Here is a 15,259-nt window from a genome sequence, read left to right as displayed (position 1 = left end):
CTTTTCTATTTAGTGATAAACATGGGCTTGTCTCTATCTCTGATGCAATTGACCTTTTGTATTAACTGCAATAAATACTATGTTCATAAACTTGTCCTAGTTAAAGGGGAAACAGGAGAGAAGTGGGGGACCTCCAGGAGAGCCTTAAAGAAAAAAACCATGTGCACTGCCCTGAATAATTGTGGGGTGGAGGCACATTGTGACCTTGCCCCCAAATGTCTCTGGCCCATGTTGTCTGCAGTGATCCTGGGCTAGATTGCTCTTTTGACCCGATCCCACTTGCCCTACCCACAGGGAACACTTCTTATGAGGGAGCCTTTGAGGGCAGAAGTGTGGAGTCTGCAGAGTGGTGAGCTTGACTTGATTATAAAAATAGATCCTTTGTGGAAAGAAGAAGAAACCACATGGGGGGGGGAGTCTAGTTACAAGGATGATTTTGAGAGTTGCTGTGCTAAGCAGAATGATCTCGTAATAAGTTTTTTTTAAAAAAAAACTTTCACTGTTTTAACAGCCTTCAGAGCTGGGATATGAAGTACAAGTATTCCCTTGCTCATAAATGATTGGTAAAGTTGCTCAAAAGCAACTAGTGGATTTTTGGGAATCGGCCTGAGGAACTCACAGGGAGCTTGTGTTCTTCTCATTGGGGGTGTGCTTTAAATCTTGCTGCTATCTGTCACAAGCTGCTTTTCAGAAACAGGCTGTAATTTTATAGGGTCCTTAATATAAACGAGTGAATGTATTTCTTATTGTTTAGGGAGGCACTTGGTGGTGGTCACATGAGACAACAGCATTCTGTATTGGCCTGGTCCACATGTCTTGCAAGCCAAACTATGGCTTAACGCAGTTACGCAGGCTGTGCAAGAAGAGCTTTGATCCTCTCCGATTCTGTTGCTGCTGTGCTGTGCTGAGTGAATCCATAGTTTGGCTTAGTGTGTTGTCAGATTTAACTCTCTCCTGGCTAACCACAAGCTGTAACCACAGTTTACCCTATAGTTTGCAGCTTATGGTTTGTCCAGGTGTGCTTAGCTGGGCAAAGCCCATCAGCAACGTGCCCAGGCAGGCGCACAATGGTTCGCAGAACCTGCATGCGCACACCCTTGTGCTAAGCCATGTTTTGGATTACCACGCTGCACCTGACAACAGCTCACCAAGGAGAGGTGCAGCTTCAGGCCCAAGACTCAACAGATCTTTGTGCAACCGGAGGAGTAATCAAGGGGGAGCCTCCCTGGTTGCCTCAAGTGGCAGTTGTGATAGTGAGCAGTGGAAGGAGGAAGAAGATGGCATGTTTTCCCCATTGTTTCAATAAGAGTTCTGGATTAGTGACAGTGGATCCCTAAGGGGTGAGACCTGCCACAAATGCTCGAGTGGGTTGTGCAGTTTATCAGTGTTACAACCTCCACAAACGATGGTAGAACTAGGGTTGCCATATTTCAAAAAGTAAAAACCAGGACACCCCAAAAGTTGAGCTTTTTTTTTTTTTTTACAAAAACATAAAAAACCCGAAATTTTTCAATTGACTTACCTAACATCCAGCAGGACAAAGCAGCATCTTTAGGAAATTCCCCCCAGACATTAATTCCACCTTTGAAAATCCTGGTAACGTCCAGGAAGACCTGGATGTATGGCAGCCCTAGGGAGATCACATGCTCTGCGTGCAGGAAGCCTTGGATCAATTCCTGGCACCTCATAGTTTTTTAAAACAAAATGCCGCTTTAAGGCTTTGGAGAAACACTTCATTGGGTGGGCAGACTTGAAGCTTCCAGGATCTATTTTGTTTTATTTGAACCCCCCCAAGATTCACCACCTGCACTAAGTGGAAGACTAGTGGCTTTAAGAGATGGGTGCACTTGTATGAACAGGGTGCCTTTTGCTCACTGCACAGTGCAGTAATTTGAATTTAGTAACAAAAGTGAGCTTCTGGGTCTTGTGACCCACAAACTCCAAGTGTTCTTGAATTCAGTGGCCTAATTTGTAGTGAAGCAGCCTTTTGCATTTGTTGCTATTGCTAAAGGATTGAGAAGCAAAAACACTTGCCAAACCGGACAGAGATCTACCCCCATCCCCCCCCCGGCCTAGACAGACTAATGCTCAGCCTTGGTATGAGGCAGAATTGGGGGAACATGTGAGCCTCCAGAAGCTGCTCCAACAATGCCAAGCAGCTTTCTGTATTTTGGTCCAGGATGGTGGGCTTTTCATGTTGGTTCTAGAGCATCAAGCAAAGCATGACACGAGGGACGCCAGTACCTTCCTTGCTAAAGGAAAAAACCCATTGCAGTGTCCTGTTTTTTTAATGTGGGGGCTTCACTTTCACTGGCGCCCAAATGCTGTGCTTCAGCAGGGTCAGCATCTGGCTGTGGGGCTGCTGCTGAGTTAATGGCCGCAGGAGGACCCTTCCTCTTTCTGAAGATAAGTTTCCTACATCAGCCTTTGCCAACGTGCTGCCCTTTGGATATTTTGGCTGACAACTCTCATCAGCTCCAAACAGCATGGCTGGAGCCGATAGTAGATTTAGGCTCAAAGATCTACTGAACACCTGCTTGGTGAAGGCTGTTTGAAATAGTGATGAAGCAATATTGTAGCCAGGAAGCATTGCTTCTTTCAAAGACCTCCCCCCCCCTTTTTTTTTGCCTGATCTGGTAAAAAGATTGTATGCTCATCTGCCTTTTTCTCTGTATTTGTTTTTGTGTCTTGACAATAAACACAGATGCTGAAGTCTCTTTGCTGCTGTATGCATTGGTGGCTTAATTTAGTTCTCTTTTACTCTATCACAGAAGGAAGAATGAGATGTTAAAATACAAAAAGCCCAGTAATTAAAAATGCAGCAACTTGTAACATATAAACTTTACTTTCCAGTGGAGGAAAAATAAAACTAGTTAGCAGCTTGGATGATCAAACAAGCAGAACTCTAATGTTAAAAGAGCATAGATCTGTTTTATTTTCAAGTGTAAGTTGCTTACAAGGCTTGGATGGATAAAAGGATCTTCATCTGGTGCCGAAAAGAGCAAAGAAGATGCCAGATGTGAGGCTATTCTGTAGCTGAAGTGCTGATCTCTTTGCGAGGGGCCATGCACCTCACTTCACTAGAGTGTTGGCACATGGAACAAGGGCTTTGAGGAGGATATTATAGTTTGGGTAAGTGTATGCAGGAGAATGTGATGTTCTGGGTAACCTTTATGCTGTTAAGGGCTTTCAACCAGCCCTGGAAGCAGCCTGGCATCCAGTGTGGCTGATCAGGTACTGGCATAAGATTGAACAGCTCAGTCCAATTAATAAATATACTGGCCTATTTTGAACCAGCTGTAGTTTCTAGGTAGTGCTACTTACAGTGCACTGTAGTCCTAAAGGGAGGTGACCAGAGTGTCCAGGTCTGTCTAAGCTGCCATATCAGTTGGAGCTGATAAGAGGCTTGTTGAGCTATGACAGGGAAGGTGAAGCCACTGGCTCTCCAGGTGTTCCTTGACTCCAGCTTCCATTAGCCTCAGCCAGGGGATGGCTAGATGTCATCAGTCCTGATTCAGGGGTTGCTGCAAAGCAAGCCCTCTCCTAGCTTGCCATGCCCCACATTTGTGAGGGTGGCAGAGTTCCCAACAGGGCAACTCCATAGCCCCCAGCCTCCGCCAGGGGCACCACATGGAATAAACATGTGTTGGGACTGACTGAAACCCCACAGGCAGTCAGGGGCTTCCACCTGTCCTGGAAGTTTGATACAGTCTGCTTATTGCAACCCCCCCCCCTCAAAATGGGACATCTTTCCTTCAAAAGGAGGAGGGGGATCTGCCTCTCTCTCAAAATGGAGAACTCCACATTGAAAGCTCATATTTGAATACCTCCAATTTCTCTCTTCTGTTGTTTCCCTGTGTCTATTTTAGATTGTGTCTCCTTTGGGGCAGGAGCCTGTCAGGACTGCTCTTGGTTGTCTTGTGCACAGATGGTGCAATATAGATAATACATTCCAAATTATTTTAAACAATGATTTAAACAGCACTCAGTGTAACCTTGAATATAACAGCAGCAGGTAAATGTTTGCTTAAACAGAAGCCCATAAAGAAGCTGCCCAGAGTGGCTGGGGAAATCCAGCCAGGTGGGTGGGGTATAAATAATAAATTATTATTATGTCTGCATCAGAGCCAGTCTGTAAACATTGCTCAGTCTCAGATACAAATTCATGTAAATATGTTTCAGTAACAAGTATCACCTACTTGTCTTGTATGTTCCATCTGACAAGAGCAGTGAAGAGCAGGTAGGACTCATCAACCTGGGAATCTAGGAGCAGGAAAACTGATCCTAAACCTCCGCTGCTTTGCGGAACATCTTTGGGAGAAGAAAAGGCTCAGGAGTAAACCCTACGCAAATCTGGAGTCCCTAAGCCAGTTGGATGGTGCCTCGTACGCCGCCTTTAAGCAGCTCCTGCAGCCAAGCTGGTGCCAAACATTTTGCTCTTCTTGGGCCCCATCAGTGAGGCTGAGAGGATCACTTTGTCTTGCCCCTTGGGGAGGTGACACTGGTGCTACTGATGCAATGGTCTGAACTCATCCCTGGAAGCACGCTCCATTGTCTCCTGAGACACACAGATGTGGTCCGTGAGTGTGGTGGTGTAGGGGATCGGGTGTTGGCCTAGGGCCTGGGAGACCAGGGTCTAAATCCCCACCCAGCCATGAAGCCCGATGTTGGGCCAGTCACCTACCATCTCTCAGCCCAACCCACATCACGGGTTGCGGTGAGGATAATACAGGGAGAGGGAGAGCAAAATATGACACCTTGAGCTCCTGAGAGGAAAGGGGGGTTATTAAACAAACAAAAACAAACAAACAATAAATAGCTGCCTGCCCTCCAGTGCTGTAGAGGACACCAATATTGAAGGAAAAGTCAGCTACTGGAATGAGGCATGTATGGACTTTCACCTCAGGCAGGAGGATGTCTCAGGCAGGTTTTATGAGTGCAGAGGACCCTTCAGATAACCTGGTCCCAAACTAAGGTTTAAAGGTCAGTGGCAACACCGTAAACTGGGGTCAGAAGCAAATAGGTAAGCAACATAACTGGTGCAAACAGGTCCCGTGTGATCCAAGCATTTTAGCTTCCACATATGCCACCAAATAAAGTTTCTGAACTGTCTTCAAGGGTTACACCATGTGAAGCTCATTGCAGTAATCTAACCCCATCCTGTATCACTGAGGCAAGGCATGCCTTCTCTTTAGTAAGGCCACAGACGTTGTTAGTAAGACATGGCTGAAGATGTTCCACCCCAAAGAGTGCCAAGCCAATGACCCCCCCCCCACCGCAAGCTGCTTGCCTGACCCTTTAGGGGGAGTGCAGCCCCGCCCAAGCCAGTTGCACACCCCACAGGATTGCTCAGCAAATACCAACAATCCCACTTCTAGAAGCAGCGAGACTTAGGGCTTAACTTTTATTTTTTATGGGAATATTATAGTCTGTGAGAGTGAAATATGCTAAAATATATGGTGATAGATGGGCGGGAATTGAACATAAGTCTGTTTGGATAGTCTCTTTCTACAGTGGTGCTTTACCCCCTGCTTCCCCACCCCAAGCTAGTTTTATTCAGCGATGCTGCTGTAAATTTGTGGTTGGGATCAGAAGGCCTTCATAATTGTAGGAAGGCAAAGATTAGGTGAGGATTGTCTGATGTAGGCTTATGATTTAGAAGCAGCACCATTTTTGCCAGATATCTGGAGGCAAGATGGAGCATGAACAGAGTGGTCCTCTGGTGCAAGACATTATAAGCAACAGCATTTGGAGACATAATTTGCTTCCACTGCAGCTAACTACCAGGTGCGTCTTTTTTTGCGAATCAGTGGTGGCTTCTTGGGAGTGGATGGTTGCTTCTTGGGAGCTTTGGGTGGTTTCATGGGAGCTGGAGGTGATTTTTTGGGAGCTTTGGGTGGTTTCTTGGGAGTTTTGGGTGGTTTCTTGGGAGCTTTGGGTGGTTTCTTGGGAACTGGAGGTGATTTTTTGTGAACTGGAGGTGATTTTTTGGGAACTGGAGCTGATTTTTTGGGAGCTTTGGGTAGTTTCTTGGGAGCCTTGGGTGATTTCTTGGGAGCTTTGGGTGGTTTCTTGGGAGCTGGAGTTGATTTTTTGGGAACTGGAGGTGATTCCTTGGGAGTTTTGGTTGGTTTCTTGGGAGCTTTGGGTGGTTTCTTGGGAGCTGGAGTTGGTTTTTTGGGAACTAGAGGTGATTCCTTGGGAGCTTTGGGTGGTTTCTTGGGAGTTTTGGGTGGTTTCTTGGGAGCTGGAGCTGGTTTCTTGGGAGCTTTGGGTAGTTTCTTGGGAGCTGGAGCTGGTTTCTTGGGAGTTTTGGGTGGTTTCTTGGGAGCTGGAGCTGGTTTCTTGGGAGTTTTGGGTGGTTTCTTGGGAGCTGGAGCTGGTTTCTTGGGAGTGGGAGGTTTGAGAGTAGTGGGTGTTTCCTCGGGAGTTGTGAGTAGATTTTGGGGAGTGGGTGGCAACTTATTGGGAGCTGGGAGTGGTCTCTCAGCAACTGGAGGCAGTGTTTCAGGAGCTTCTTCAGGTGGCCTCTCAAGAGTTTCCTTCTTCTTTGGAGGCATTTGGTATATTATGGAGCGTCTCCCTCCCATCGGATTGATTATCTTCATTGCCAGGTAGCCCTGAAGGGGGAAAAACAGGTAATAGCATCCCACCCAACTGCCCCAATTTTACTGGGATATCATGGATTTACAGAAGCCACCTTGGCTTCTGAAAGTAATCCCATTTGTCCCATTTTGGGCACAGTACTATGGCTTCTGCCTGTGGCCCAGGCCATTATCTTTTCCAGAAGCATGCTGATGATGTGCTTCTGGCATGCTGTAGCCTCTGTTTCTACCACCCCATGGCCTTTGCCTGCAGCCACAGGCCGCAGTTGGCAGTGTGGGGAGAGGGACAGATGGCCAAGGTAAGGTGGGAGGGGGGCAAGTGGTGGTGGCAGGATGGGGGGAGGCTGATGAACAAATTCCTCTTGGGAAATGTTGCAGCATCAAGCAAAACTGTATTCTCAAAACAATGGACCACAACAGGCTTTCATTGCCTCCAGAGGCCCATTCCTACCGGCAGATGAGACCAGGTTTCAGACAAGCTGGAGAAGCTTTCCTGGACAATTACTTGAGGACACAGTGGAGGCCATGCCGTTGATGCCACATGGGAGGTGTGATTATGCACTTTAATCACTGCTTGCTAGCCCTTGGAACAAGATCTATACCACCAGCACTATAGCAGTCATCTAGCCTGTTTCATTGCACACAACTCCGTAGAATACCAGGGGACATTGCAGGCTCCACAGTGCCGAAGAGGATACTCAGGAGTGATCATGTCAGTAGTCCTCTGCAATAGTTCTCTTCATTCCATAGTGAGACAACAGCCTCAACAGGATCACCTGCTCTGTCCACCAGAAAGTGCCCCAGAGCATTCAGGAATCCACCAGAATCCGTAGCTCTCAGAGGGTGGAACACCTTAATTGCAGAGAGGGATAGCTGCTATGAGTCCAACCTTCATCAGGACATGGTCCAACCATAATGATGGAATGACATACCCATTTCCAGATCACTTTTCATCCGTTTTGGAGCAAAGACCAAGTCAAGGGTAGGTCCTTTGTGCATTGGGTTGAAGATGACCTGAGACAGCACCATGGTTGCCATGGAATCCTGAACCAATGACCCAATGGCAGCATTGGCGTGAAAGTTGATGTCACCCAGAATTATCATCTGGGATTCCATCAGCACACTGCTCAAGACTACCTCAGCCAGCTTGGTCAGGGAGGATGTTGTTGGTGCTAGTACACCAACAGCACCCCTAAGTCTCTAAGCCCAAACATGAGATGCAGGCCCTGTAGGCCTGCTCTAAGGCAGAGAGATTTCCCACTGAGGACGAATGCAGCCTGGTGAACTACAGCAACCCCACTCCCAGACAGTCTAGCTTGGATTGATGCTGCACCTAGTAGCAGAGCTGGGTAAGATCTAGCAAGGTATGTGGCTGAGCCCAAGCTGCCTGATCCCCTTTGCTCTTCCTGAGCAGACTTACAGGAGCTGCGTAGATGAAGGCTGCAAACAGCAAAATCACCAGCACACAGCAAAGGAAAATCAAGAGCTTCCATTTGCTCTTCTGCCACACAACGAAGTGGATGCTCTTCAGCGGGGCTGTAAACCACAGGAAAGAGGTCTCCGGCCTCCTGGTCACAGGGAGAAGGAAGGGGCAAGAAAAGTTAACCAGATGTTGCCTACAGCAGCTGTCTCCATCTTCCCTGGCTTAAGAACATGGGGAGCTGACGTACACTGAGTTAGACTGTTGGCCCACCTAGTTCTATAAGGTATACATCAGGACCTCTGGGCCTCCAGATGTTGCTTAACTACAACTCCCATAATACCTGCCCATTAGCCACATTTGCCTGGGGGTGTGGGAGTTGTACTTCAGCAACACCTGGAAGGCCAAAGGTTCCCTGCAACTGTTCAACGCCGACTGGCAGCAGCTCTCTAGGGTTTCAGGCAGGGGATGCCCCCAGCAGGGGGGCCAGCTTGAATAAAACAACAATTTTAAAGTCAGAGACACAAAACAGTTATAAACAGTTACATGTGTAAAAACAATGCAAACATATAAAAACTATACCATGTAGTTTCTATATGTTTGCATATAAAAACAGGATACCAAGCAGTATCCAGAACAACTTAACGTCGCTCTTGTGGAAAATTCAAAGGGTGGCTGCACCTAGGTGCCCGGTGCTGCTTAGAGTGGTACCAGTACAGCTAAGAAAGGTCCTCAGGGCCCACACAGATGCCAGGCAGGCATGGGCAGGGAGAGTGCCAGAGGGCACAGTGCTCAGAGCAGGCTAGCCAAACTGGGTGCATGTGGCTTAATTGGTGTAGCTCTCATACAGAAGCCTCCCAGCCACCAAATCTTTGGAAACATGCTCTGCCACAGCCTTTGCCAACCTGGTGCTCTCCAGATGTTTTGGACTGCAGTTCTCATCAGCCCCAGCCAAGCACAGGGCTGATGGGAGCTATAGCCCCAAACACCTGCAAGGTACTAGATTGGCAAAGGCTTCCTTCTTGACACAATGACATCCCCTTCCCCATTTCTACCTCCCCGGTAGTTCATGCAGCAGGGGGCACCCAGGCGCTGCAGTCTTACTCTGGTGGCTTCAGAACTGGGTTCATGTTGGGCTCCTCTCTTCCTTTCCCAGCTGGCCGCTCTTCAGCCTCCTTTTCTGTCAGCAGCTCCAAGGACATTTCCACCTTGCCCTAAGAGAACGAGAGAGGATGGGCAGAGGGGTTTCCAGGGTGCTATTCAACGGAAAAGAGCAACGACTCAAAATTGCAAAGTGTAACTTCTACTTTCTCCCCACTCCCAAGTGGCTGGAGAAACCTGTGGATCAGATTTAGGTGGTGGTGGGGAGGGCAGGGAATGGGGGTATTAAATTGCATAGCTGAAAGTCATTACACTAGTGTAACTCCTCAACTAAATACCCAATGTATGCATATTTTTCAATATATGGGGGTGGTTCTTCTGTTCATTGGGGTATCTTCCAGCAATTGCATAGAACGGTGTGTCTATAGTGCCACCATTCTTAATTTGGCATCTCCTGTTAGTCCTGTTCAAGGCATGCCCAGCCTTGAATACTTGGAGGGAAGGAAAGGTGGAGAATGGGACACATTGTACATTTGGAAAACCTTTTGCTACGGCAGAGCTGGGAAGAGTTAGAGAAGGCCCAGAACAAGACAGGCAGAGCTGAGAGCCCTCCAGAGGCTCCACCCACCAGCCCCAGCCAACGTGGCTGTTTTTCACAGTCCAAAACTTCTGAAAGGCTGGCTTAGGAGTTCATGAAGTGAACTCCTCCACTCCCCTCTGTTCTACTTGCTATTCTTTGCTCCCCAGACCCAAGTCCCAACAGGCAGAGGTGGTAGATCTGGCCTATGATGCCTTACGGACCGACACGCGAGGCTTGTCTTTCTCAAAGACGATGCAGGGCCACCACCCCCTCATTTCCCTCTGCTTGAACAGGGAGACAGGTTTCCGTTTGCGGCGATGGAAAAAAGAGGTGGAGGTGGTGGCACCGGTGTCCTCCAGCAGCATCTTCACGGTGCAGTCGCGGGGACGCTTGGCGGGGCTAGGCATGCTGTTCAGGTTCAGCTCCAGGATTCCTGCAAGTGGAACCGGGTGCTCAGTCTCCATGCTTTGTGAAGGACAGGGACAGATGGCATGTTTGACGGCAGGGGAAGGCAGGGCAACCTCAGGCCAGGGGGGAAATGCAGCCCTCCATCTGGACTCTCTTCAGGCCGCATCCTGGCCACAGCCACAGCCACACTCCCCAGGCCACACCCTGCACCCTCCATGAGTGTTTTTGCCTGGTGTCAGGAGCAAACCAACAATAAATCACACTGTGCAAGTTGAAGCTAACTTTTTATTTGGAAGAACATGATCTGCACAGACTTGGTGGCGTATCAAGCCTAATGAACACAGCAGCCCGTCCCTGGTAGGTCTTGCCCCATAGTTCAGTTGCCAAGACTGAAAGTCCATCCGTACCCCCCCCCCCCGGTCATCTGAGTACCCTCCTCCCCAAGGTTTTTCTCAAGCATTTAGAGACTCTGCCTCCACCCTTTTCATGCGTCTTCATTAGGAAGAACTTCCTGACAGTAAGAGCTGTTCGACAGTGGAATTTTCTGCCAAGGAGTGTGGTGGAGTCTCCTTCTTTGGAGGTCTTTAAGCAGAGGCTTGACAACCATATGTCAGGAGTGCTCTGATGGTGTTTCCTGCTTGGCAGGGGGTTGGACTCGATGGCCCTTGTGGTCTCTTCCAACTCTATGATTCTATGATTCTGCTTCAGGGAGATCAGGCAGGAGAAGAGCTTATCTCAGCAGAAGGGAGAGACCCCCTTGCTGCTTCAGCAACCTGACTTCTCTGCCTCTTGGCCTCCCTCCTCCCCTGCTTCAGCTGTTGCCTCTGATTCTGGACTTCTGTCTGCCATAGACTCCCTCCAGCTCACTGAGCCCTGTTACCTCTCCAGCTTCCGACACCTGCTCCTCCCAGTCTTCTCCCTCACCCCCCTCTGACCACCCATTGCTGTCCCACCACCCCTGCCTGGCCTCTGAGCCTTCTTCCCTGGGAGGTTCCCTCAGCTGGTTCCTCCCACTGCGTCCAACCAGTCCATGATACCCGACTAGAATGCAACTAGGGTCTCTGTTAATGCTTCTTGCATCTCTGGGCGGAGGACAGCGTGGATGTGTGCATGTGCACAGGGAACCTCGCCGACTGTACAAGGCAAAATCCAAAGCTATGGCTTTGCCCACAGTTGGCTCTGGCCCTGCCTGCCACTTGCATGTGGCCCCTGGGAGGCTGCCCAGAAGGGAAAGCGGCCCTCAGGTGAAGAAGCTTCCCCACCCTGAAATAGGACATGGGGAGGTCAGGGAAATATGTTATTGAAAAACAGGTATTGTGAACTTTATGTGTTTTTAATCTTTTTTGCTTTTTCTTTTTTGATTCTTTTTTATTGTATTAAATTTGAAAATCTTAATAAAGATATTTTTAAAAAAAGAAAAAAAGAAAAGCCTTGTCTTGCCCCCCAGGTTCAGGATTCTTTTTACCTATAAAGTCGTCAGCTGAGAACTTGTCATTGTCCCAGATCTGGATGATGAGCTTGGGGGGCACTTTCTGCATGGTCTCGTCAAGGCTCCAGAAATGTTGCTGCAAACAGGGTAGAAGAAGGGCTGTTGAAATGGGAGACTCAGGACAGGCGTCAAGGCAGACCTGCTCAAGTCAGGACCACACCTGGGAGCTGACGCCGAGGCTGTGGGGCAGGAGCACAGAGGAGGGCAAGCAAGACAACCAGGGGTTGGAAACCAAGCCTTATGAGGAACGGTTGAGGGAACTGGGCATGCATAGCCTGGTAAAGAAGAGAGTGAAAGGAGATATGATGGCCATCTGTCTAAAGGGCTGTCACATGGAAGAGGGAACAGGCTTGTTTTCTCTGACTCTGGAGGGCAGGTCTCAAACCAATGGCTTCAAGTGACAAGAAAGGAGATCTTGACCGTCAGGAAGCACTTTCTGACAGTAAGAGCTGTTTGACCGTGGAACGGTCTCCCTCGGGAGGTGGAGGACTCTCCTTCCTTGGAGGTGTTTAAGCAGAGGTTGGATGGCCATCTGTCATGTATAATCTCGTTGCGATTCCTGCATTGCAGGGGGTTGGACTAGATGGCCCTCAGTGTCCGTCCTAACCCTACAATTCTATGATTCTATAATTAACAGCATGAAACAGTGCTTTCCAGAGAAAGGAGTGTGGTAAAGCACTTGCCTGACACTAGGTGGCAGCACCAACTTGGAGTATTCTTTGAAGTTTATTAGCTAGAGATGCCGGCCAGTCGCTCCAGGGCTATTCACTGGAGGAAGCACATTGGGCCCCCTGACTATTTTCACAGAAATTTAGATGAACCATCATTAAGCTGACTAGGGACATGGATCATATTCCTGGTGATGAAGCAAGTTTTTAGTTTGCTTGCAACAAAAACGACCGCTGTGTGTTGTGCTGGGATGACTCTCAAAATTCACAAGTGACATGCCAAATAAACAACAACAATAGTATTAAAGTAAACTGATGAAATGGAGAGGGAATTGTTTCAAGATGAAGCAACAAGGGGGAAATGTGCATTGCGAAAAATTAACTAAGGCTTATGCCGCTGCTGCTGCTGCCGGATTTCAATCTGTGGCCTGGGACTATTGGGAAAGAAGGAATTGGCAACAGCAACCAGAATGGAATCTTACTTTTGATGATATGTGCAGCGCACAATGTTGTTATTACCAACACACTCGTTCAACAACAACAAAAAATTTAAAACATCTTGGAGGCATCCTTGGTCAAACCACTGGCACCTCTTAGACTATGTTATTGTCCGTGCTAAAGATTGCCGTGATGTGCTCCTTACCAGAGCTATGACGAGCGCTGACGACTGCTGAACAGATCACCAACTAATACACTCCATGATGGCTATCAAGATTATACCTCAATGCAGGCTTCAAGGAAGGAAACCAAGGTGCAAAATGAACACTCAAGCCCTTCAAGATCCCATAAAGCAGGATTGCTTCCAGACAACTCTTAAGGACCATCTGCTTTCAGAATTCCCTGATAACATTGAGGAACAATGGACCAAGGTAAAAACATCCATTATTGCAGCCTGTGAACAAACTATTGGATACCAAACCGAAACACCAGGACTGGTTTGATGAGAATGACAGTGAGATTGGACGCATGATTGACAAGAAAAGGAAGGCCTTTCAGATCTGGCAAAGAGATAGAAACTGTGCCACTAAGAAAGAAACCTATGCCAACGCTAAGGCTGAGGTTCAAAGAAGAACCAGAAAACTACAAAACACCTGGTGGATTAAAAAAAAAAAAAAGCCCAAGAGATCCAGCACTTAGCCGGCACTCATGATACACAGTTTCTTTTTTTTTTTAATTTTTATTGAGTTTCATCTTACCAAATTAAACACATTAAACCAATTAATCCAAATTATAACAATACAAATCATATAATCCAATTATTTTCAAAATTATAAATTTTTGTGGGGGGTACCCATGCTTCTTGATCGGCAGGAGTCCAATCCTCAAATATTTGTGCTGCTTTCATATTAAGAATGATATTTCCAATCCCCTCTTCTCAATCCTTGTCGTTACTCATTTTCCTTTTCATTCACCTCCGAGTTGCTCCGCAAGTGGGTTGAAAAAAACAGTCTTATTTGTGTTTCTGTGTGGGCTTTGTAATGCTCTCTCGTAAATCACTCTCATCCAATAGTTCAGGCATGTCCGCTCAAGCAAGCAATCGCCATTTTGTTGTTCCGATGAAATACAGTCTAAAAGCTCGCTCTTTAACTTTCCCGACCTGTTGCATCGTAAATTAGTCTTTTTCCAGGAGGGCTGCCCCTTCCAGTTCGCAATCTCATCAAAAATAATAAATCTTCAGCTCGCTCTCCCCAAGACCAAACCTCCTGCAACACAGGTCTCGTATCACATTTCCATTCTTACTGTGTCACAAAGAGAGCCCTTCTTCTTTCCAAATCCTTCACAAAGTAAAACCTTTAAGTTCATATTATTCTCACACAGTTCATTTTTAGTTCCATTTGCCAATTAATTGCTGTGACGGATCTTCTAAGAGGGAGGGTTATTAGTTAATCACAAGGAGCAAAAAAAATAAAAAGTCATTTCCCCCCCCTTTCAGTTCCGTTGCATTCCATTCCACATACCATGTCTGTAGTACTTTGATGTAATCTTCCGTCTCAGTCTTCTTCATTTCGATGGTAAAATTGTTAGCAGATAAAAACCTCCTGCCTCTCTTGAAGCATGTGCGTTATCTTTCACCAATTTTTTTTCTTTTTAAGTAACGCAACTAGTTTCGCACCTGGAAGCAGCTTCAGAGGAGTTCCAAGGCCTGCTGAGGGTTGTGTACCCAGTGCCTCACACCCTCCTTCTCCCGAACTCGGGGGTGATTTATGGCAACAGCGGGTGAAAACTGCGTCTCTCCCCCCTGGAGAGACGAGGGAGACTGATTTACTCCCCATAATCAGCCTCTAATTACCTCGTGCGAGCTGGATAGATGTTAATATCCACCATCTTCCAAGGCGCCCCTAGCGGCCCCGATACACAGAGTTTCTTTAAAGCCACAAAGACCATCTATGGGCCAGTAAATCATGGCATATGCCCCCTACACTCAACAGATGGTGTTGTTGTTGTTTAGTCCTTTAGTCGTGTCTGACTCTTCGTGACCCCATGGACCAGAGCACGCCAGGCACTTCTGTCCTCCACTGCCTCCCGCAGTTTGATCAAACTCATGCTGGTAGCTTCAAGAACACCATCCAACCATCTCATCCTCTGTCATCCCCTTCTCCTTGTGCCCTCCATCTTTCCCAACATCTGGGTCTTTTCCAGGGAGTCTTCTCTTCTCATGAGGTGGCCAAAGTATTGGAGCCTCAGCTTCACGATTTGTCCTTCCAGTGAGCACTCAGGGCTGATTTCCTTAAGAATGGATACATTTGATCTTCTTGCAGTCCATGGGACTCTCAAGAGTCTCCTCCAGCACCATAATTCAAAAGCATCAATTCTTTGGCGATCAGCCTTCTTTATGGTCCAGCTCTCACTTCCATACATCACTACTGGGAAAACCATAGCTTTTGTTATACGGGCCTTTGTTGGCAAGGTGATGTCTCTACTTTTTAAGATGCTGTCTAGGTTTGTCATTGCTTTTCTCCCAAGAAGCAGGCGTCTTTTAATTTCGTG

At 47.5% G+C, this 15,259-nt stretch overlaps 1 protein-coding gene across 1 annotated transcript in view; it reads right to left on the bottom strand.

Moving 5' to 3' along the window:
* Positions 1-5,681: 5,681 nt before the first annotated feature.
* FER1L5 (fer-1 like family member 5) overlaps positions 5,682-15,259 on the bottom strand; it is a 90,135-nt gene continuing 80,557 nt past the window's right edge. Inside the window, exons 49-53 of the mRNA XM_053401966.1 lie at positions 11,580-11,679; positions 9,928-10,139; positions 9,130-9,239; positions 8,026-8,173; positions 5,682-6,620 (exon numbers count right to left, since the gene is read on the bottom strand). Of these exons, the coding sequence (XP_053257941.1) occupies positions 5,781-6,620; positions 8,026-8,173; positions 9,130-9,239; positions 9,928-10,139; positions 11,580-11,679 (1,410 nt within the window). The 3' untranslated portion in view covers positions 5,682-5,780. The remainder of the gene's footprint in view (positions 6,621-8,025; positions 8,174-9,129; positions 9,240-9,927; positions 10,140-11,579; positions 11,680-15,259) is intronic.

The sequence above is a fragment of the Podarcis raffonei genome, chromosome 8 (genome assembly GCF_027172205.1).
Source record: "Podarcis raffonei isolate rPodRaf1 chromosome 8, rPodRaf1.pri, whole genome shotgun sequence".
Taxonomy (NCBI): Eukaryota; Metazoa; Chordata; class Lepidosauria; order Squamata; family Lacertidae; genus Podarcis; species Podarcis raffonei.
This window is presented reverse-complemented; position numbering and strand designations above follow the sequence as displayed.